At 33.6% G+C, this 24,177-nt stretch overlaps 1 protein-coding gene across 1 annotated transcript in view; it reads right to left on the bottom strand.

The window, feature by feature from the left end:
- Window positions 1-2,815: 2,815 nt before the first annotated feature.
- The window catches only part of LOC140449201 (protein Wnt-5b-like), a 314,387-nt gene continuing 293,025 nt past the window's right edge, over window positions 2,816-24,177 (bottom strand). Inside the window, exons 7-8 of the mRNA XM_072542370.1 lie at window positions 15,178-15,390; window positions 2,816-7,124 (exon numbers count right to left, since the gene is read on the bottom strand). Coding sequence (XP_072398471.1) covers window positions 6,982-7,124; window positions 15,178-15,390 — 356 coding nt within the window. The 3' untranslated portion in view covers window positions 2,816-6,981. The remainder of the gene's footprint in view (window positions 7,125-15,177; window positions 15,391-24,177) is intronic.

Genomic DNA, 24,177 nt, shown 5'->3' with positions numbered 1-24,177 from the left:
TACTCTGATACACAAATTTTTTCTATTTTAATTTTGTTACAAAAAACCATATCATCTTGCTGAAAAAAAAGGCAAAATATTTTTTCTCTGTTACGGTAGTATATAATTTTGGTGTCTGGGTAAATAAGATTCTTTTTCTTTAGTCTGGAGGCAAGCAACTCGGAAGAATCCTTTAGAAGGTTCAAATCTCTGATAAGATCGCTTAGCTCTTTCTGAGTAAAGCGCTCAGGACGTGTTGAATCTTCTTCAAAATCATTGTCATCTTCCTCAAATCTATTAGTCTGTAGTTCGTCAGATAACGTTTCGACATTATTCTCTGGTAACGTAGGCAGACTGCTAAATATTGGAATGGGTATCTGCTCAGACTGATGTGGAATTGGTCTTATTGTGCTGAATCCAGGTTAGGATATGTCCACGTATGTCGATTGTTACGATTAATGACCTTTATACTTACAAGACAAGATTTTTTGGTTCTCTCCATACCATTGGAACACCAAACTTTAAACATTTTCGTTGTTCTTTCATTCACTGTCACAAGTTTTCAAGACATGTGTTGTACAATACATGTCGAGTCCAGGATTTATCTTGATCTCCTAAATTAACACCAAAATAGGCTTGATATGCCCTTTTTATAAAATCACAAACTGGTTTTGTACTTTCCCTTACAATGTACTCGCCACATATGTAGCAAAAAACGTCCAGGTTGGACACAACAATGCCTGCTTATAGAAGCCATGGTTTTCAGTTGTCAACTTACAACGAAACTCAAGTTCAACCTAAATTTTACGATGGAATGCAGTTGACTTTATAGGAATTTATTAAAGTCATTTCAGAAAAAATACTATTTACTTATTGGACAATAGTTAAAAAGCAATTAGCGATAACTTTAAGTTATTGGCATTTCCAATAAGTACACTTAAATTAGAAGTCATTAGTATGCATTTGTATTAGAAATTGTTGTTTGTTAATAAACATATTGCAATTATAATGTTGGAATATACAGAAATGTAAGAATATTTAAGTATTTGATGATTATGTTATATCTCGAAAAGTAGAGCTGATACAAAGAAAAGGTTTGTATTTTTGAAATCAGCACAGATGAATTAACCAAAATCAACTGATTTTTTGGCAGCAAGACAAAATTTTGTTTTTTGTTGGGCTGTTAACGTATGGTCCTAAAGTTTTGGGAAAAATTTCACCTGGTCTGATTGAGAAGCAAAATACATTTAACAAAGAAGGCCATGGAATTGAAATGTCATCAGTTATTGACATTTAATAAACAAAGCAGAATATTTTGGTTTGTGCTCTGCAAAATGTCTTATAAAATTGATATTCGTCGAGGTGTTTATAATATGGTTGGGCGAATGTCGAAACGAGATATTGTTAATATTTATCGAGATCAAAACATAAGCAAATCGACAATCAGAGAATGTGAAGAAGGGATACCATGTGTTAACTTGCGTAAAAATGGCCGACCGCGGATTTTGAACCATATAAAAGAGGCAAGACTTATTGAAGCAGCTAAGAACAAAATTGGGGTCTTACAGCGAAAACTGGCCAGAAGATTTCATGTTGGAAAGACTACAGTATACAGGATCCTATCGAGTAACAATATTATCTACCGGAAAAGAAGGAAAGCTCCAAAATACACAGAGGATCAATTAGAGAGAATTCCGAGATGTTGCCGCGCGTTAAGGCGAGTGCATTCGTCAACAAGTTGATCGTGATGGACGATGAAAAATATTTTACTTTGTCCAACTCTGAGATGAAGGGTAACGATGGGTTTTACATGAACGATTACGAAAATGTACCTGATGAAATAAAATTCAAAAGTAAGAAAAAATTTGAGGACAAAATTTTGGTAAGGTGTGCAATTTCTGAGGCTGGCTTTATCTCACAGCCCTACATTGGTGTTGTTCGAGGCGAAGCCTAAAACGCAAATATTTATATTCAAAGATGTCTCTCTAAATTGCTTCAGTTTATGAACACACATCATACAAATGATCAAATAGTCTTTTGGCCAGATCTTGCTTCATTGCGAGGATCACAAGGAACTGGTACGAAACTAACAACATTACCTTTGTACCGAAAGCAGACAATACCCCCACCTACCTTAGGCTCGTCCAATTGAAGAGTTCTGGGCAATATTAAGTCGGAAAGTCTATAATAACGGATGGGAAGCACAAAATCAGGAACAGTTAAGACGCCGCATATATACAAAAATTAGAGAAATTGACGCCGAGGTCGTCCAAAGGATGAAGCAACGTGTCAGGGGAATTATTAGGCAAATCTAAAATAATGGTCCCTTGTCTGTCATTTGAATTATGATTTATAATAAGGATAGTTAAGTTAAATTGTTGAATAATTTAATAAAAATATAAGATTATTGTAGTCAGAGTTATATGCATTTGAAATTTTTCCCAAAACTTTAGGATCATACGTTATAACAATAACACATTTTTACAAAATTGCCCCCCATCCTCAATTCACGCTGCGGAGACCTCTGTTACGTCTCTGTTTATACCAGCCTTAGTTTATATTTTAAAAGGTTCAATATTGTTTTTTTTATTGTTTGTTTAAAAAAATCTGCCCAATATACAAGCCTTATAGATAAGCATAAGCATTTTAATACATTCTGAGAAATTACACGCCGACAGTGTCAAGTAATAATAAGTTACATTTCAGTTAGTCAGTTAGCTAAATTTTATGGTTTCAGCAAATGTTTTCATCGGGAATTGGTCATATTAGTAAGTCGATATTAAGCTACTGAATAAAGTACACTTCCATTTTGAGAAATAAAAAATTGTTTTAAAATATAAACAAATATATTACTAATTTAAACAAATAAATAAATAAAAAATAATACATTCCTTTAAACTACAGAGTTGTACAAGTCGATGGAAGATTAGTTCTTAGAACGTAAGTACCTAATACGATGTACATATTTATTACTAAGGTTTCTTACTATAAACACCCACAAACACTCTACAAAACCATACAGTCAGTTGATTCAGATTTATGTTCTGGTTATAATGTTACCAAATGCAACTGATAACTCATAACTATATCTATTATTACAGCAGCAAAAACAAAGCAGTAGTGATTAGTTAAGTTAAACATTTTAACAACGTGGCATCCTAGATAGATAAAAGATATTTTAATATTAGCAACCGCTAGAAGCTTCACCCAGAAAAAAGTTATTCCAAAGAGGGGACGAGACAAAATAAACAAGTTGAATGATAAGAAGTACGATCTTAGAATAACTAACATATGAGGATAAACTAGAAAGGCACAAGGGAGTTATAAAAGGCCTAAAGAACAAGGAGAAATTAAGGTTAAAGCAAAACTGGACAAAAACGAACAGATTATATACAATAATTACAGAAAAAACTCTCTTCTGTAATGAATTCTGGAAATCTCTGAACGCCAGTGACAAAGGTGTCGATTAAAGGGCGATGGACAAACATCGATGCCCATGCATTCTTTAGAGCCACACAAGATCGAGAAGAGTATGCCAGAATTGTCTGGCATCTCCTCCAAGATCGGGAGTGACTGATGCTGTAGAGATAATTCGTTTTCTTTACGTTCCATCTTCTATCGAAGGTTGGAAATCTTGAAATGCACTGTTTGAGAATTGTGGCAGTCTGATATATTAGATTAGAGTTTTAATAATTGAATGGACACATCATTTGGTCCAATATCTTTGTCGTCTTTTATGATTTTGATGGCATAGATAACTTCTTCCCGTAATATTGATCGGCTGGGTTCGTCTGTGGTTTCTAATGACAGTTCTTGGTTCCAGAGGCACGATCTTTCCTTCACATCAGTAATAATATCTCCTTTATTGTTAATACCAGTAGTAGAGATAATAGCACCACTGAAATAGAACTGGACAAGTCACATTAGTCAAATGACAGATAACAAATGGACAAAAAATATACTGGAATAGAGCCCGAGGAATAATTCCTAAGTAGATGTCGTCGTCCAATACAATGGACTGTCGATCTAAAACTTTGACAGAGAAATTAGATACAAGAGACACAAAATCGAAAGATATGGAAAATTGTGAGGAAGATCTATGTCCAACTGTATACAGGAAAAGATAGAATGATGATGCATTGAGCAAGAGAAATTAACATCAGGGATTTTGAACTTAACCGAATTAGTGTATGCCCAAACAGTCCACTAATTATGGGGGCTCTCAGGGTCGTTAAGGTAGATTCTAGACATTGTGAGAATGCCAAGATTGTTGATAGACTAGCGGAAATTTGGTTAATACAGGAGCAGAAGGACTTACTAGAAGAGGTTCAGCTACAAAATACGATGTTTCAGGCCGGCTGGATCCATTAGGAGGATATAACATAACTCTAAAAAAGTATATCTGGGCAAGCACACGTCAAAATGAATATTGGAGGGACATACGCCACTAGAACTGAAGTACTGCGGACGACAGGTAGGGATCTGAAAAAAACGTAGCAGGCTTCCTTACGGGACATTTGCAACTAAAGGGACACCTCCAGACAATGAAGATTATGTAGACAAGCTTCAAGCTTGATAGAAGGGAAGTTGAAACCATATTTCTTATAACTCCAAGGTACTATATCGCACTTTCAAGGTACTAGAAACAGCACTTTTTGGAGAATACTAAGTGACTCCATAATCATATGGTATTACGGAGAGCAACATTAGGAAGACTTTCTTTATGGCGATGTGTTTTAACTTCTTTACGTCAACGAGAACTGACTGACGAGACTGATAAACAGTAAAGAGATTTTAATTCTAGAGAAATCATTTTGGTTTTATTTAAGTTGTAATAATATATTGATGAAGGCTTTAAATTCTTAGATATGGTTTCATCTTAACCAGAACACATTTAAATATACATAAATATTTATAAATTATTTTACAAAGGGTATTTGTAAAAATGCAGGCCTTAATCTCGGTAAAATATATTTATATGAGTTACCCTCTATAAAATAATTTTCTCTTGTAGTTTGATACATTGAGTATACCAAAATGTATACATATCTACCATTTGTACTTAAAATTTATATTTTCCTATATTATTGTATTCAAGACATTGCTTTAAATATATCTACAATAAGTGGGGAAAACACAATATAGTGCTGGTTTGTATAATAAAAATTTGGTTTAGGGTTTAAAAAATAAATGCTTTAAAATTTTTTGTTCCAATGTTTACGCAAAAAGCTTCTTTCTAGTAGTAAATATATATGAGTCTACTTGAAAAACAACTAATCTCTACTTTTTGGACAATCTGACCTGAATACGCCACTGGATTCCTTGTAAAAAGACGCATCCAGCTATTCATAAATTTCTTAACATAACTACCAAACTCCCATTAAAATTAAATGGAGAAAATTGTCTCGAAACGATCATTCTCCAAGGTTGTGTAAAAATTTAGCAGAAAATTCACCATTTCAGTTAAGGCGCCACAGACGGACATGTGTTCGACATGTCTTTCACTCACTGAAAAAATCTTAGAGGAGAAGACACCATCGGTGAAGCAATCCATTATGGCCGCAAAAAGAATTCACAATCTTAGATCAAAAGCCTTTTTTGCATTATTGAAGGAATCTAAGCCTAAATTATTGACTTTATCCTTCGACTTGCAAAAGAACCTTCCGCTGCCTAAAGTCCCGGTCGTCTGATGACCAAATTAATGTTAAAATTATGGTGAATGCACTGTCAAAAGTGGTGAAATATCCCAAAATATTATATTGAATGATTGGTATTACTCATCTGTAAAGGTTGGTAACCATGTATATTGTTTCAAGAGTAAAGTTAGTCTGTGTTGTGAACTCGAAAGCCATTCAGGCATCAAATTGTCCGAACATCTTCTCAGGGCATGATCATCAAAAGACATTCTCCAATGTAATAAAAATTATACTGAAATCCTGGCATTTCCTGAGGTAAAATGTCAAACTGAGCCTCTGTTAGGATTTACTAATGAGGACTATTTCAGGGCGTGCACCATTACAGGTTAGAAAAAATAGTATAGGGTAATTTTTCGAAAAATTTACAAGAAAAAAAGAGTATTAACTTTGATGAGATACGTTTAAAAAAAATGTTACTCGGGAAATTGTTTTTTGTTAATAATAATTTTCTGTTCAAATGCCAAATGTTCTTTCACGGCCATCGTCGACCATTTTCAAACCAACAAAGAAAATCAAGGACTGTTTAAGATCGGTGAAGGACAAACGCGACCCGTTAGCAATGGCCGGAGTATACCGAATACCATGCACATGTGGAATGGTATATGTGGGAACCACGCAAACACAAGGATAAACGAACATAAAAGCCATTGTTGTTTAGGACAAATCGACAAATTGCCGTTGCTGAACACGCTTTGGGAAGCGAAGAACATCGGATACTGTTTGAAGAAACGCAGATGCTGGATAAAACATCACAGTACTACCCACGGTTATATTGGGAAGCGGTGGAAACATATAAGCATCCAAATAACTTTTATTAGATAGAAGAAGGACTAAAAATTAACAAAACATGAGTACCGAAATTAAAATCCATAAACACCCTTCCCGCAAATCACGAAAAAAGAAAAGCACTAACATTTCCAGAGGATGGCAATCCCTAGTGTTGGCGAAACGTCGAGAACTAATATCAGAAGACAACGGCCTAACAGCCCAAAACAAACAGTTTAACAAATGTCCTGTTCATTTGTAAAAAAAAATAAATTTGAATTTGAAAAAATATATAGAATCGCATAAAAAAGGTTTGATGAGGTAAAAATGCAAAAACAAATTTGCACGATATGTTTTATCCACAAAAAAGGTTTTTTCATTTATTTTTTTAGCCCTAACTCCAAATTTTAGGAATAACACTGAGCGGAAGATATACTCGAGCCTTATTGTGGCATTACAGTATGTTGTATAAAAATGTCATTTCGAACCGCACTGTCGTCCTATCACTATGTTTTCTCACTATCGGTTTGCCAATATGTGATTATTTGCACGTATGTACTTCAGTGGATATCACACATGTCTTGCACTCTACCTGGCAACACCATTTGAAGTTGCACTGACATCGTTCTTTGATGACCCTTTTCACAGTGTTGTATCCTCGTCCGCAACACAGCAAGTTACAGCCTAAAAAACACGTACTATTAATTCAAAACATAAATAAATAAAGAAAAAAAACTAATATTATTCTAACATTTGGTTTGAAAGGTTTCAGATATTTTTCCGGCTTCGATGTGAGTCGAACAAAAAAGATAATACAATAGTTGAGGCGTTGAGAACATAGAAAAACCGAACACATAGAAGCGACACAACGGTCCAAAAGCGTGTACCATTTTTGTATACGCATGCCCGATTCTGGTTGTGTAACTGTCAAAAACACGTGCTTATTCTTTAATTCTGTTTGTTTTCGATAGTCCGTAGGCGTCTATGGTAAATACTCGACACAACAAGTGCATTTGACCATTTATATAATTTATTTATAGTTAAAAGGTTATAGTTATAGTTTATAGTTATAGTTAAATATATAAGTTTATAGTTATAGTTTATAGTTAAAAGTTTAATTTATATTTAAAATGTCTAGATATATTTGTGAGATTCGCGGATGTTCATCTGTGACAGGAAAAGGAATAAGTTTATTGATTTCCTAAGAATAATAACAGGTAATTACTATTGCTTTGTAATTATTATTAGTTGTTACATAATAGTATTGGTTTGACTTTCGAACAGTAAGCCGACGCCGACGTGTCTGTCCGAGCTATAAAAAATAAACTTTGGTCTGCCAAGAGATAGTTCAAAATGAAAACATTAAATTTGGTGTCAGTGCTATTTCTTTTATTGAAAGAAGCAAGTCTCCGAAGGCTCAGGTCAAAAAATCAACAGATGGTGGCCCGGCGTCAGTGCGCTCGAAGACAACAATACGAATATAGTATTTTTAGGAAATAAAAATATATAGAGGGTTTTATACACGAGAATATTTTATTTAAGAGCGTAGGCGCAAAATTTCGGGCAAATGTTTTTTAAATGTATTCATTTTTTTCGAATCCTGAAAAAACTAATAAGTATTTTTGAAAAATTTAAACGCAGAATGAAAGACCACATTATTACCGAGGGCCAAAAGTCCCCGAAAACTTCTATAATGTTTATTTTAATAAGTTACAGGGGTGAAAAAAAAAGAGAAAATTTAGTGTGATTTTTAATTTCAAATATCTCATTCAAAAAAACTTTTTGTTTATTCTAAGGGACTTTCGGCCCTCGGTAATAATGTAATCTTTCATTCTGTGTTTAAATTTTTCAAAAATATTTGTTAGTTTTCTCAGGATTCGAAAAAATGATTGTATTTAAAAAGTATTGGCCCGAAATTTTTCGCCTACGCTCTTAAACGAAACAAAGACATTACTAAAATGCTCAAACTAAAAATTGTTGGAAACATAATTAGATCGATAATTGGGAAAATCTTAAAATTACAATAGAACAAGACTTCAAAATTGCAAAAACATGGTTGCAAATAAACAAACTTACATTAGATTATGAAAAAACTAAATAGGTACTCATCTACTTTTTGCTATATACAAAAGTTGTCTGCCAATTTTTAATTCGTTAAATATAAATAAAAAAGATCGAATATATGGATCGAAGTACATAAAATATTTAGGAGTTTTAAATGGGAATTACAAATAAAAAATATTAAAACTTTATTTGTTGCATATCTCAATATTTAGTGACATTTTTGTGACTTAGTCAGGAGAAAACTGTAAATTTATTAAGATTAGATATTCACAAAAGTTAAATATTTCATAACTTACAATATACTTAGAATATACTAATACTGTTATAGTTGTAAGTAATAAAGTATTATTTATAAATACAGAAAAAGTTCTTTGTTTAAAATTTGTTCTGTTAAAAATTTGTAGTGCCAAAGTGTGGATAGTAGCTTGCAGACGAGAAGATTTGTTATTCAAAATGGATTCACTTTATAATAATTATAGGATTTGTGAACTGCATTTTGAAGATAATGTTATTGTAAAAGGAAATAAAAGAAAAACATTGGCGCATGACGCAGTACCTTCAATGATCTTTGTTATTTATATTTAACGAATTAAAAATTGGCAGACAACTTTTGTATATAGCAAAAAGTAGATGAGTACCTATTTAGTTTTTCATAATTTAATGTAAGTTTGTTTGCAACCATGTTTTTGCAATTTTGAAGTCTTGTTCTGTTGTAATTTTAAGATTTTTAGTAATTTCTTTGTTTCGCTTAAGAGCGTAGGCGCAAAATTTCGGGCCAATCCTTTTTAAATGCAATCATTTTTTTCGAATCCTGAGAAAACTAACAAATATTTTTGAAAAATTTAAACACAGAATGAAAGATTACATTATTACCGAGGGCCGAAAGGGTCCTTTAGAATAAACAAAAAGTTATTTGAATGAGATATTTAAAATTAAAAATCACACTAAATTTTCTCTTTTTTTTTTTTTCACCCCTGTAACTTATTAAAATAAACATTATAGGTGTTTTCAGGGACTTTCGGCCCTCAGTAATAATGTAGTCTTCCATTCTGCGTTTAAATTTTTCAAGAATACTTATTAGTTTTTTCAGAATTCGAAAAAAATGAATGCATTTAAAAAACATTGGCTCGAAATTTTGCGCCTACGCTCTTAAGAATTTATATTGTGTGATATGCCCACTGACTATTAATTTTCTGGTTGTTAGCTGTCATTGGCGGCTTGGCCACGTAACTTCAAAGGACTGTCGCTTCTCTGTGTTCGGTTTTGAGAACCAGAACGGCCCATCCCACAAAATTGTGAAATTTTAGATAAGTTTGGTTCTAAACCCAACATTTACTTTCCTTCAATTCCAGAGTGGACCATATGAATTTCCTCTACTCTACAACAGATGGCAGCATATATTAGGATGGTCCATTTTGTTTAAGACAACAATACTTGCGAGCCAGGACTATATGTCACGGTCCGCTTTGGTTTCTGGGAATACCATTTTAACCTTTAAATTGTCAGTGACTTATTAACACATGATAGTACTATCTGCTGATATTAAAAGTGTTTTTTACACAGTATAGCCTAAAAAAGCGTGTAAAATGGCTTCTACGTCTAAGCTGAATATTTCTTATCAACATGAAATTGAAGGTATGTATTATTTCTTGTATTTTAGTGCAGTAAACTTTTGAAAATAACGGTCAGTAAATACGTGGTGCTATCAATGATATAATCAAATCAATGAACAAACCCATTCAAGCGAGATTGTACGCGGATGATCTTATAATATTCTTAAATGGAAACAATATACAGAGTATGGCCAAATTATTACAAGATCAACTCGATAAATTTATAGCATGGTCTAAAAGGAGTGGTTTTCAATTTGCTTTATCTAAAACTCGCTGCATCATATTCTCAAAGAGACCAAAATAGATAAAAGAAATACCTACTTTAAAACTTGGTGGTCAAACACTTGAATATGTAAACACAATTAAATATCTAGGTCTAATATTTGATCAAGCTCTAACCTGGAAGGACCACATCAAATATATATCAGCTATATGTCAAAAAAGACTAAACCTCTTGAAATGTCTTTCTGGTACGAACTGGGGAGCAGACGGTAGAACTCTACTCATACTATATAAAAATTTGATCCGCTCTAAGATCGATTATGGATGCCACGCTTACTCGTGTGCTTCAACAACTCTAAAAGTTTTAGACACCATTCAAAATAACGCTCTTAGAATAATAAGCGGTGCATTTAGAACAACCCCTATCTTAAGTCTTCAGGCAGAACTGGGTGAACTACCATTAGATTTACGAAGACAGGAATTAATGCTCTCTTATGCATCGAAGCGGTACTCTTTACAATATCACCAAACCATTCGCTGCTCGAATATCCAGCGCGCAAAAACCCACATTCCCTTTTACGAAAGATGCAGACGAATCATAAATGAATTAAACATTAAAGTCCCCGAAATCTATCCTAGCAAGATGCCAACTTCCCCTCCTTGGCTAATGTCTTCTCCTCACATAAATTTGGATCTATTATCAGAAAATAAAAAAGAAAGCAATTGTCATCTAATTAATTCTAAATATCAAACGTTAATTTCTCAATTTTCTTCCTTCAAACAGTTATTCACAGATGGATCTAAAACAGAGCGTTGTGTAGCATCTGCCTTTGTAACAAATGATGAAATAAAGAAATATAAACTAGCGGAGACTAATACTATTTTAACAGGAGAACTCTTTGCAATATATAAAGCCATATGTCATGTTACAAAATGTCCTGAAACTAATTTCTTAATAATTACTGACTCACTAAGTTCTCTAGAAATCATCTCAAAAATCTATTCTTCCCATCCTGTGGCCAAACTCATTAGACAAGAATTGCATAACCTAAACCACAGAAACATTGCTTTCCTGTGGGTGCCATCTCATGTTGGAATCACGGGAAACGATTTGGCGGATAAATATGCACGAGAAGCCTTAGAGGACACAACTATTGAATTCTATCCAAAAACTCCAGCGACAGATCTCAAATCATATTTCCACAGCAAAATAGTCAACATATGGAATAGCAGATGGTGTAAAAAACAGGCAAAATTACTTGAGATAAAACCAATATTTCAACCATGGTCTGATAGTTCCACCAATCGTTTTTCTCAGGTTATCATCACACGACTGCGGCTTGGTTATAGTCGCCTTACGCATGGACATCTGATGACAAGGGATCCACAACCGGAGTGTTATGCTTGCGATACCCCGCTAACAATAAAACACCTTCTAGTGGAGTGCCCGTTACACAGTGCGGAAAGGTGTAAATTCGGAATCCCGGAGAATTTGAGAGAACTATTCTTAAAGTGCAGTACCAAAGTGATTATCCAATATCTAAAAGCAATAAACTATTTATACAAAATTTAATTGTTACACTGTTCAATTATTGTTATTACTTTTTCTTTTTTTTTCGCTAATAGCCTTACAGGCTGATGCGAGTTTGTAAATAAAAAAAAACACGTGGTTTTAATACCTAGGTAAGGATTTTTTCTGTAGGCACAATCGCTAGTTTCAATAAATATTCTTTCAAATAAATTTATTTAAAAAGTTTGTTTTTTATTATATTTATCTACTGATTTAAACATTTGTATTCTTTTTAATGAATGCAAGAAATCAACAAAGGATCCTGTTTCCGAGTTCATATTTTAAAACATTTTCAATACAAAGTTTGTTGAGACAAATACAAACCAACGAAAACAACTTGCAAAGAAAAAAAGAGATAAAAATTGAAAAAGAGCTTCACGTGAGAAAATATCAAAACAGCTAAAAGAATCAATGGTACAAGATTCTAAACTTACAACAGATAAGGACGACATCACTGTTTTTGCCTTTGATTTGATGAAAACACTGCCCGCCCCAGTGTTATCGACAGGAATAACATATTATAAAAGGCAATTGTGGACGTATTGTCTGGGCGTCCACAATCTACAGTCTGGAGAAGTTAAGATGTATTCTTCTTCTTCAAGTGCCATCTTCGTTCTGAAGGTTGGCGATCATCAGGGCTATACGTATTTTCGAAACTGCTGACCGAAACAATTCGTTGCTGCTACAGCTATACCATTCCCGTAGATTCTTTAGCCAGGAGTTTCGTCTTCTTCCTATGGATCTTTTTCCTGATATTTTCCCTTGCATAATTATTCGAAGCAGTTCATATCTTTCGCCTCTTGTAATGTGTCCCAAGTATTGCAGTTCTCGTTTTTTGATCGTAAATATGACTTCCTTTTCTTTATTCATTCTTCTCAAGACCTCGACATTTGTGACTCTCTCGGTCCATGATATTCTCAGGATTCTGCGATACATCCACAGTTCAAATGCCTCTAATTTTTTGGTATCAATCTTTTTCAACGTCCATGACTCCATTCCGTAGAACAGCACAGAAAGTACGTAACATCTCATCAGGCGAAGTTTCATTTCAAGGCTCAAATCTCTTCCGCAGAACACTCTCTTCATTTTAGTGAATATGGATCTGGCTTTTTCTATTCTTATTTTGATTTCTGCTGAGCTATCGTTGTCTTCATTTATAAAAGTGCCTAAATATTTGTATTTGCTAACTCGATCGATAATTTCATTGTGTAAATATAAATTTTGGACATTTTGTGTTGATTTCGATATTACCATAAATTTAGTTTTCTTTATGTTCAAAGATAGTCCATATTCTTCGCTGCAGTCTGCTATCTTATTCACCAATGTCTGTAGCTCTTCAAGTGTTTCTGCGATCAGAACGGTGTCGTCGGCAAATCTCAGATTGTTTAATCTAACACCATTTATTTTAATACCTACGGATTGCTCAGAGAGTGTTCTACTCATTTCGTCTTCGGAATAGAGATTAAACAGGGTTGGTGACAGTATACACCCTTGTCTCACACCTCGCTTTATTTCAATTTCTTCAGTGGTATTATTCTCTACTCTCACTACTGCTTTCTGATTGTAGTACATATTTGCTATTAGTCGGATGTCTCGTTTATCTAAATTCTTTTCTGTCAGGAGTCTGATTAGGTGATCATGCCGCACTTTATCAAAGGCCTTGTTGTAATCTATGAAACACATGAATACATCTTGATTTATGTCAAGACATCTTTGAGACATAACGTTCAGTGCAAACAACGCCTCCCTTGTTCCAAGTCCATTTCGGAATCCAAACTAGGTATTATTGATGTCCATTTCCAGTTTTCTGTGTACTCTAGAGTGTATAATTTTCAGAAATATTTTCAGTACATGGCTCATCAGACTGATTGTACGGTAATCACTGCATTGTTTGGCATTTATCTTTTTTGGTATAGTAACAAAGGTGGATAAAAGCCATTCTTGTGGTATTTTTCCTGATGTATAAATGTTATTGAAAAGTTTAACTAAAACGTGAATCGAGTCTTTTTCTATTAGTTTAAGGATTTCCGTTGGTATTTCATCTGGACCTGGGGCTTTACCATTTTTCATTCTTTTTAGTGCGTTTAAGATGTATGTATGGAATGAATCCGTTGCGTCTAGAGGAGCTCAGGAAGTCGGCTCCTGTCTTATCCATTATATTAAAAATTATGCTAGAAGTAAGAAAGTAATCATGTATTCCAATGGCTGTGGTGGTCAAAATAGAAATATTAAAATGGCTTTACTGTGTAGTCATATGGTGCAATCGGATGACTTTCTAGTTGAAGAAATAAAGCATAACATTTTAGTTAGTGGATCTTCTTTTATGTCATGTGGCCCTGACTTCGGTCCAATCGTGAAAAATAAAAAATATCACCCCAACATTTTTCAACCTTAAGATTGGATCAATGTAATTTCCACGGCAAGAAGAAGAAATCCTTTTCATGTAATAGAATGGGTTCCGAAAATTTCTTTTCAACAGCTAATTTGCAAAAAAAATACTACACATAGGAAAGTCACGGCGGATGTAACGAAAGTCGAGTAGGAATATACCAAAGGATCGTTTGAAGGATATATAATTACCAATTTTATATCCTTCTTTTAAGATTAAAGTACGTTTATTGACATTTCAATTTCCACTTCGGAAATCGTTGTCAAAATTCAAAATTATTCTTCATGCAGGAGGGAAAAAAGGCTTTATAGAAAACGCAGATTGGATTTTTTTCTTCAAAATTAAAATCTGCTGATTACCATAAAAACATGAATGCAGATATGTTTGTTATATGGTTTGAAGAGAAACTGTTACCTAGTCTGAGTGAACTATCAGCTATAGTTTTAGATAATGCACCTTATCATTCGGAGATTTTGCATAAAAAATTGGTTAGTTAAAAATAATACCATTTTTCGGAATACGCCTTTCAGTCAGAGTTACTGGAAATTACGAAACGTAATGAAAAACCAACAGTTTATATAGTTGACCAAATTGTATCAAGTTATGGACAACAAGTACAACGGTTACCGCCGTATCACTGCCAGTTTAATCCCATCGAATCCCTTGATTTTATGCAAATTTACTCTAACTGATAATACAGGCAAAAATATTCTAAACAAAGTAAGTAATTAAAAAGATTAAAGAGAACTCCAGTGCAGTTTACCGTGCCTTTTACTACAACGAAATATTTTCTGCGAATTTTGTTAATCGTTTATAGGTGTAAGTTGGTTAAATGTACTGTATATTTCAATTAGATAAAATTATGGAAAAGAATATTACCGTCTATATCCAGCGATGTTCTGTTACAGGCTCGTCCCTGGGTTCCCAATGATCCAGTGATATTATCTTTAATACAATAATTAGGAGAATCTTCCAGATATACAAGATCATAAGCTGTGGGAATGGTAACTTGGGGATCTCTAAGTTGAAGGCGACCTCTTCTGTTTACTCTCACTTCTGTGGCTCCATCATATTTATCTCTTAGATAGTCACCTAAAACATTATTAGAATTTAAACTTCATTTTAATTATTATAAGAATTTAGATTTAATTTCATATTAATATTTGTTAGCTATGCTAACCTAAATCAACAGAGAAACTGAATATTTATATTGCATATGAATGTGCAGCTTTCGACACATTTTCAGTAAAGGGTTAAATAATCTAGGTAAGTTTGTTTAGCACGAGCACTGTTTAGTACGTATCTCGGACGCCCTATGAATGCGTAGTAAAGAACTGTTGAAATACATTTTTTATTTTAGTATATATAATCTCTAACAATATTCAAATGTCATTTGAAATCAATCTAAGAATATACCTCAGTCATCATCATCATTATTCTGGCTTATAGCTTTCTCGAGAATTTCTCTCCAGTCGTACCTATCCATCGCCTTTCTTCGAAAAACCACGTATTCCCATATTTCTCTTGTCTTTATCGATGATATCAAGGAACTTTGTTCTGGGTCTTCCTCTTCTTTTCTGACCAATGGGTCTATCAAGCAGCGTTCTTCTAGCTAGGTCATTTTGTTCCATCCGCATTACATGCTCTATTCACCTCAAACGTCCTATCTTAATATGTTTTATGATCTTATTCCTCCACAGATCTTCTCCACACTCCATTGTCATTCACTGCACCATAGATTCGCCTTATTACTTTTCTTTCGAAACATCCTAACATGTTTTCATTGTTTTTGTTAGAGTCCAGGTCTCTGAACCATATGTTAGGACTGGGTGTATTATTGTTTTGGAGAGTTTAAGTTTTGTATTTCTCGATACAATTGTGGATTTAAGGAGGAGATTGAGTCCAAAATAGCATCTGTTGGCCATGCAAATTCTGCGATAGTATAATTTAGAGTGTTAAGAAGCGCTTCCAGGTATACAAATTCGATCACTGCTTCGATGACGTGGTTTTCTATAACAAGTAGTCGTAGGATTTGTGGTTACGAGCTTATTTAGTGGAAAAGATATAGCGTCTTTCTTTTATCTCTTAAAACGTCAAACCGTTAAGACGTGATTCTGTTTTTGTGGTCTCTTATAGAGGTAAGCCAAAAAAATCCTTTTCCTTTCTATATTTTCAGATAAATACTTATTTTTAGACTCTTATCGTGAGGCTAGAGATGTTGAATATGCTTATTTGACTCGAAGTAATATATTCTAAACTCAGTCCAGTAATTCTTAATGGTATAAAAGGACTCCTAATAAATGGTTTAATCCAATCAAATACTTAGAGGGTAAAAAGAAACAAAGCATATCCTTTTCTTCCTAACCACCAGCAGTTGGATAAATCAGGTTGTACCAAATTTCATATTTCTATTCTCTAATGAGCAAGCGAGGAATATTTATAAACTAAAAAAAATAGTGAAGTCTCTTATTTTTATCTAAAATTATAATAGATATTCTTAGTTAATAAATAACTATATTTCTGTGAATGTGAACGAATTTCGAAATTTGGGATAATACATAAATTCATTCTGAGTTTAACATCATAATATAGAACGTTTGTTTACCTATACGATTTTAAAATTAGTTTTGTATAAACACTTCTCATGGTAACCAAATAATGTAAACATAAGTTGATATTTTAATATCTTTCTGGAATGAGGTAACTTTTAAAGTGAGATCTTTTAATAACGTTTTTTTTGTTCATTACTAAGAAATAAAAGTGTTTTGTTGTAAAACTTTCTCTAAGTTAATTCCTCTGTGGTTAGAGCATTTAAAGACAGCTCCTGTGGTATGGTGCAAATTATTCCAATATTCCAATCATTAGGGAGGGATTTCTGTGCCCATATTTCTTTTAAAAGCTGCTGAAATGCCATTATTTTTTACAACTTGTGGGTAAATATGTCGATTTTCATGATTTTATTGATAATGTTTTCTGACGTACGTTTTTCCAATGTCTTTGAGACAAATATTTGTTTAGTTTATTTAATTTTGAGTTCCTTCATAAGTTTTAGGTTAAAACTTATCATTGGCGCCCAATTTGTTATAAAGTTTAGCTGTATATTTAGTAATCTGTACTTTTCTACCATCTATATCCTTACTCACCCCTACTAAAGGTCCCAAACTGAGCAACGTGGTCTTCGTTAGTTATTGTTAACGAGAAGCTTTTTATTATCTACTGTTTTCAGTCTTTTCGCTACAATATAAGGAAAATTTAAAGAAAAAAAACTGACAGCGACATTGTGCAATTACGTATTTTTAAGGAGATGGTTTAAGTGGTTTGAAGCGATTTACAAGCAATCTTTTTATATGACCCAGATGTGACAATACAAAAGAAATAAAACAATATAAATTGTTTTACTCGTTTATATATTAAAAGACAGACAAACTGAATATAAATACCAACTTGTATACATATAGTTATTTTCACTACACACTTGTAAAATAGAGTACTTTTAGTCTTACTCTTACAAAATGATGAACAATTAAAAATCGGTTACCTGTAAAGTCGGTTTTACGGGCGAAGATTTTACGTGACAACGTCTTTTTCTCGGTAGAATATTTATTGATATGAATATTATTAAATTGCACAATAGGAACAAGGAATTGCCGCTATAAACTCAGTTTCTCAACTTTTGTGTCAATCTAACAATTAATCAATCAATCATAGTTTACGATAATGAAATATTAGTGTACAATTATTTACCTTTATTGTTGTAGTTGTTGTAAATGACGAATCTACTCACGAATTGAAGACAAATCTCACTATCTCACGATTAAGGTCTTACATCTTACGATTTTTAAATTTTTTTTAAATTTCAAGTGTTTCTAATAAAGTGCATGGGAGGAAATCAGCTTTTTTAGATTGTCACCTTGAAATATCCATAAATTGACTGTATTTTTATATCAAAGTGGGCTACTCCAATTAACTCAATTAATATACACAAAATAATATAAACAAAGCTTAAAAGGTTCTTTATGCTTTGAAAGTGGTTTATAAACAACTGAATTGTAATGTATATTTTACCGTCTTTAATAAATATGAAGTATAGACTAAATTTTGTGCAAAGAACAAACATTCAACAGACCTAATAGTAAAAACATATTGATTTAAGTGTGAATTTGAGATAATGTGCTGACAAAATGTTAAATCCTAAGAAAACAAAATTATGTTTTTATGTATATTCATTATACTTAATACTCTTGGGTAAAATACCTCATATCATATATGTCTTTAGACACAGTTAATAATTTTCATTGAAGTTTAAACTATAAAGAATGTTTACAATCATTGCTCAATATTAAATGGATGAATCCATAGCAATATTATAAAAGAATATAGGTCCCTAGGTAATTTCCTAAAATTATATCTGATACTGGTGGTTCCCCCTAAAATAGGACACTGTAAGCACTCCACATTTTCACTACAGACACAGCTGACGATACTTTCAACGATTTTCAACTTTAGCGATTCAACGCGCCTAATTCTCTAGTGCCGCGCGCAGCGGACCGATCATGTTTGAGTGGGAGAGAGACGCAAGGCATTCGCCGGTACGGCGGGCCTCTCTCTCGTTCGATGACTCACTGTAACAGACGTGAGCGGGCGTTACACTTTTTCTTAAATGACTCCGAGCCACAACCTAATTTAAGACGTTGTCACGTCAAAAGTAGGACTAGGGACGAAGCACGTCCTGGTGAAAAATATAAACGAGTGGAGTGGCAAAACAACAATAGAACAATTCAGAACTGCTGCAGACTGTAATTTAATTATCTAATAAATCATCTCAATTTGGTAGATACAAGCTAAAATTTAAGTTTTGTTGTGCACCCATTTAGATGTCTCGTTAACATTGTAAAATAATAATAATCATAAACATAATAAAAAATAATAGCAATCACATACATGATCTTCAACATGTCGATAATATTTGGTTCAAATAAAACAAAGATCGACGAAATATTTTGCTCAAACTTTATAGTTATACAATGTAACCAATTTGCTTTATAAATGTATTCACTTTTCTAACTACGTAATTGTTTTTTGTTAGTGCAACACAAAGGGTGAAAATTTGAATTACAAAAGAGCATCAGCCATTCTGTAGATCTCTACTTAAACCTGATTCGAGTGGGATGCTGCAAATCATAACAAAAGGCTTTACGCCAAGTATGTACCGTGTTAACATTGTAATTACAACCCATGTCAGCATACATTTCAGCAACTTGTGTAACAAAAGAGTGGAGGGAATTGTTTATTGTGGTAGGTTAATCGTAAAAAATGGCACTATAACCATATATTTAGCAGAATGCACTCCACCTACATACACAGGGGTTAAATATCAACAAAGTTTGCTTACTGTTAATTATAAGTTGTATGTCAGAGCCATTATTTATAATAAAAAGTAGGTATTTTGTTTGTGAGTATAGCAAAAATGCCTCGCAGAGTTAATATTATATTGAAAAACTAATGCAAATACAAATGCATCTATATGAAATAAAAATTTCGAAGTAGCAGTTATAGTTATCGACGTTCTTTATTAATATAGTCCATTGGCCAATCAGTAATTTATCTCTAAGCTAATTTATATATTTATTCTAAGATGAAAATTCAAAAAGGACTTAAACAATGTTGTATACTCTCGCAATTATTATTCAACCTGTACTCAGAGGAGATATTTGCACGAGCTCTGGATGAGACATAAGAAGGTATTAAGGTCAACGGAAAAATTGGCAATATCATCTGATATGTCAACGATACGGTATTAATGGCCGGAAATCAAAAAGAATTACAAAATCTGCGGGAAAAGGTAGTGAGCGAGGGTATAAAATATGGTCTCTAAATGAATACAAAGTAAACAACAACAATTGTAATCAAAATAATACTCCAAACATAAACATATTAGTAACTGACAAATTAATTGAACAAGTTGAAAAGTTCAAATATTTAGGATGCTGAATACAGACTTAAGGCTCAGAACAAGAAGTAAATTAGAATAGAACAGGCTAGAAACGCATTTCTAAAAATGTGATAATTTTTCACTAACCGAGATCTTGATCTAACTCTACTTGATAAAATGCTAATCCCACTGCATGGCATGAAAGCTTGGATGCTAAAAATTAGCTCTATACGAAACGGACGTCTGGAAAACGTATTGAAGAAAAGAAGCATCTTCCTTACTTACTTACTAGACTCTTTGGAGGCATTCCTCCACTAAATGTTTAACGGTTTATCTTTCAGCACCACAATTGTAGTTCGAAGAGGGTATTTTGTCCCATCTAAAAAGTGAGTCGAAGCACCTGCCACAGTTTGTTCTGATTCTGTTTAGTGTGACCCAGATTTGTCTTAGTTGGTCGAAACCCTCTGGATTGCTTGTGATATATTGCATATTCCGAGTGTCAGATGGTGCATTCTTTTTCCAATCTTCTCGCCAATGGTCAGTTATCTTGAAGTTTCTTTCAATTAGAGTTCTCACAGAATCTAGAGGATTGTTTCTTGAACGAAGTCTACTTATATCTCTGCAAGTGATACCAACGTGTAAGCGGAGTACAGGATCAGCGTTAATTTTTTTATACTCCCTGACAAGGGCATGATACTATTATTTTTTTTTCTTCTTAGGCCAATGGTATTAGATTTTACATCCAAGGAGCATACATGCTCAAACATACATACTTTTCTTGTTCAAAACGAGGACAACTGTGTCCCACTATTAGAACTAGCCAACTGACTAGGTCAAGGACGAAGTAAAAATTTTTGTTGAGATTGACAGGTCTTCAAGGCAGCGGATGGATTTTTGCCGACCACTCAAACAACAGTCCAATAAGGATATTGTGCTATTGTATGGACTATTGTTTGAGTAGTCGTTAAAAATTCACTTTTTGATTTCTTGAGGACCTGTTATTCCTAACAAAAATTTTTACTTCCTTCCCGACCTGGCAGTGAGATCGTTGTAATAGTCGGACAAAGTTGTCTTTCTTTCGAGCAGAGAAGATATATGTTCCCTTCAAGTTAAATCTTGTAACATCGCCATAGTGTCATTATAATATTAAAATTGTCCATGATTTTCATGTAATATAAAGGTTTCCACACCCAATTACGTAGCTGGTTTCAACTACTTTGAAAGCAAGGATTTTCCCATAGGGTAAAACGCCAGTTATTGGACACGAAACAGTTACTGGACATTACAGTATTATTTTACGATTATAATATTTCTGCAAGGGCTAACAAGAGTATATTTGAGGTCTAAGTGAGCAATTTTAGTTCGCGGATAAGCCACATTAAGATAACAGGATTATAGCGACAATGCGCTGTCCTGAGTTTTTGAATTCGGTTAGGAAACCATGTGGGGGTTCTATTACATGAAGAGCATTTGGCTGATAGTTGTGCCCCTATCGCGCATCAGAGTGCTATAGGGGGAAAAGCGATGGTCTGGAGCATTGAAGCACGGTGGAGTGACTTCTGTTTTTACTCGAGTTGATACACCTCGCTCCAATGAACTGTTACACCCGAACGTAATTCTTAGGAGGAACATGTCTCACAGGCTGGGCTTAATTAAATTGCTTGCTTGCTTGCATGCTCCAATAACTGTATAGTTTACCCTATTTTGTAATTTAACATTCAAAATTTTATCTTATGTTTTTATCATTTTAAGGTAGAAAAATATACTTTCGGATTTTTCACTGATGATGGTTCAACTGGACCGAAAACGTTTTGAAGATTTGTAATCCTTTTGTATAAATTTTAAATAATTTTTTAATAAAATATATCATTATTCACAAGAAGTCTTTACTTCTATGTAATTTTTTTTATAATACACTGCGCGTCACGAAAAAAAGGCCACCTAGAATTTTGTAAGAATTTTTCAATAACTCCCACAATAATCCCACAATGCAGAAACACTTTTAGCGTCTTTTAAGCACCGACAAACGGTATCGACAGGTCAATTAAGGGTAATAAGTTTGCAGAATTGATATCAGTTTTATGACTTCGGATAATGCACGTGTTGTTTGTACCTTATTTTTTTTGGAATATGGCTATTCTGTTTTTCAAAAACCTTTTACTAGTGTAGATTTGTTCGAAGAGTAAACTTGTGAAATTTTTAAATTAAAAACTATGGCTGAGAAATTTGCTAGATCTGTTCAAATTGTTACTTTGATTGGTACTGGAATGAGTCAAAGAGAAGTGGCCAGACAGCTTGGAATCAGTCGTTGTATGGTCCAAAAAATTTACCAACGATTCGTAGAGACTGGATCTCACGAACGACGACCAGGATCAGGCCCGAGAAGAATCACGACGGCCAGAGAAGACCGTTCTTTACAACGTACTTTTTGCAAAAACGATTGTCTACGGCTAGATCAATCCAAAACCGTTTTCAAAATGCTCACGGGTGGACTTTAAGCAATTCTACCGTGAGAAGAAGGTTGAGGGAATTTGGTCTAAGGGCTCGTTGTCCACCAAATGCCGACTACAGTTTGCTAGAGACCATGCGGACGATAGAAGATTGGAAAAATGTGTTATTTAGTGATGAGTCCAGGATGGTTCTTTATGGCTCAGATAGTCGCATCAAAACATACAGAAGATGTGGGGAACGATATGCTGCTTGTTTTGCTTTTGGAGGAGGTTCGGTAATGTTTTGGGCAGGCATTTCATTTGAGGGCCGTACTGATCTCGTATTTATTGATAGAGTAGCGTTGAATGCACACCGATACATTACCGAAATTCTAGACGAGCATGTAATGCCTTTTGCTGGGTTTGTCGGCGAAAACTTTATTTCTATGCAAATAACGCGCGGCCACACTTAGTCAGGATGGTAACGCAATATCTGGAAACTGTCGGTGTGCCAAAAATGAACTGGCCGGCTCAAAGTCCAGATTTGAAACCGATTGAACATGTTTGGGACTAACTCAAACGAAGGGTAAGAAACAGAATACCAGCTCCAATAAATCGTGAGCAGCTTCGGTTGGCGCTCATGGAAGAATGGGAAGCTTTTCCTCAAAACGACATCCAGATTTTGATCAATTCAATGCCAAATCGTGTAATTCACAATAGAGGTGGTAATACACAGTATTAATAATCACGACTTAATTGTAATTTTATAAAGAAAACAAAAAAAATGTACAATGTTAATTTTTTTTTTTTTTAATAAAATCATTATTTTGGAAGAAGTTATTTTTTGACATACTGCTTTAGAACATATTCTTAAACATTACACAAACATCTAATGACAATCACTTTGTGGTATGATTCGTAAAAATTAAAAAATGGCAAAAATTTTAGGTGGCCTCTTTTTCGTGACGTGCAGTGTATATTGTATTAATTTAATAATCCCTTAAATATTCTAGTTAACAGATTAAACGCTGCACATAGGTAAATTCTTTAACGGTTTATACTAAATTTACCTCTAATTTCCATAACACTCAACACTTATCCCTTTTTAACAATACACGAGTCCAAGTCGGCAAACAACTCGAAACGAAAAACTAAAATCCTGTCATAAAATCCACGTTTTACGATCAACATTACATAGTTGGCAGTAAAAACCTTTTACACAAAGGAAATCTTATCTTTTAACAAGATGTACCGTTCAAAATTAACATTAAAGCAAGAGAATTTAAGCCCTTTCTAGTTTGATGGAGCCAATAATACTAAATAAGTGATATCTAAATAGCCGTTTTACTGGTTAGTGATTTAATAGAAGAACATTAAATAAGATAAAATGTGGTCGATTTATACACATATAGTTTTTGGTTAAAAAATATTTCACTTTAGGTAAAAATTTTTCCGCCAATGGACTACCTAAGCACTGACGTCACAATGGGCGGGAATTTTAAAAACTTTTTTAAACAT

Source organism: Diabrotica undecimpunctata, chromosome 8 (assembly GCF_040954645.1).
Source record: "Diabrotica undecimpunctata isolate CICGRU chromosome 8, icDiaUnde3, whole genome shotgun sequence".
Lineage (NCBI taxonomy): Eukaryota > Metazoa > Arthropoda > Insecta > Coleoptera > Chrysomelidae > Diabrotica > Diabrotica undecimpunctata.
This window is presented reverse-complemented; position numbering and strand designations above follow the sequence as displayed.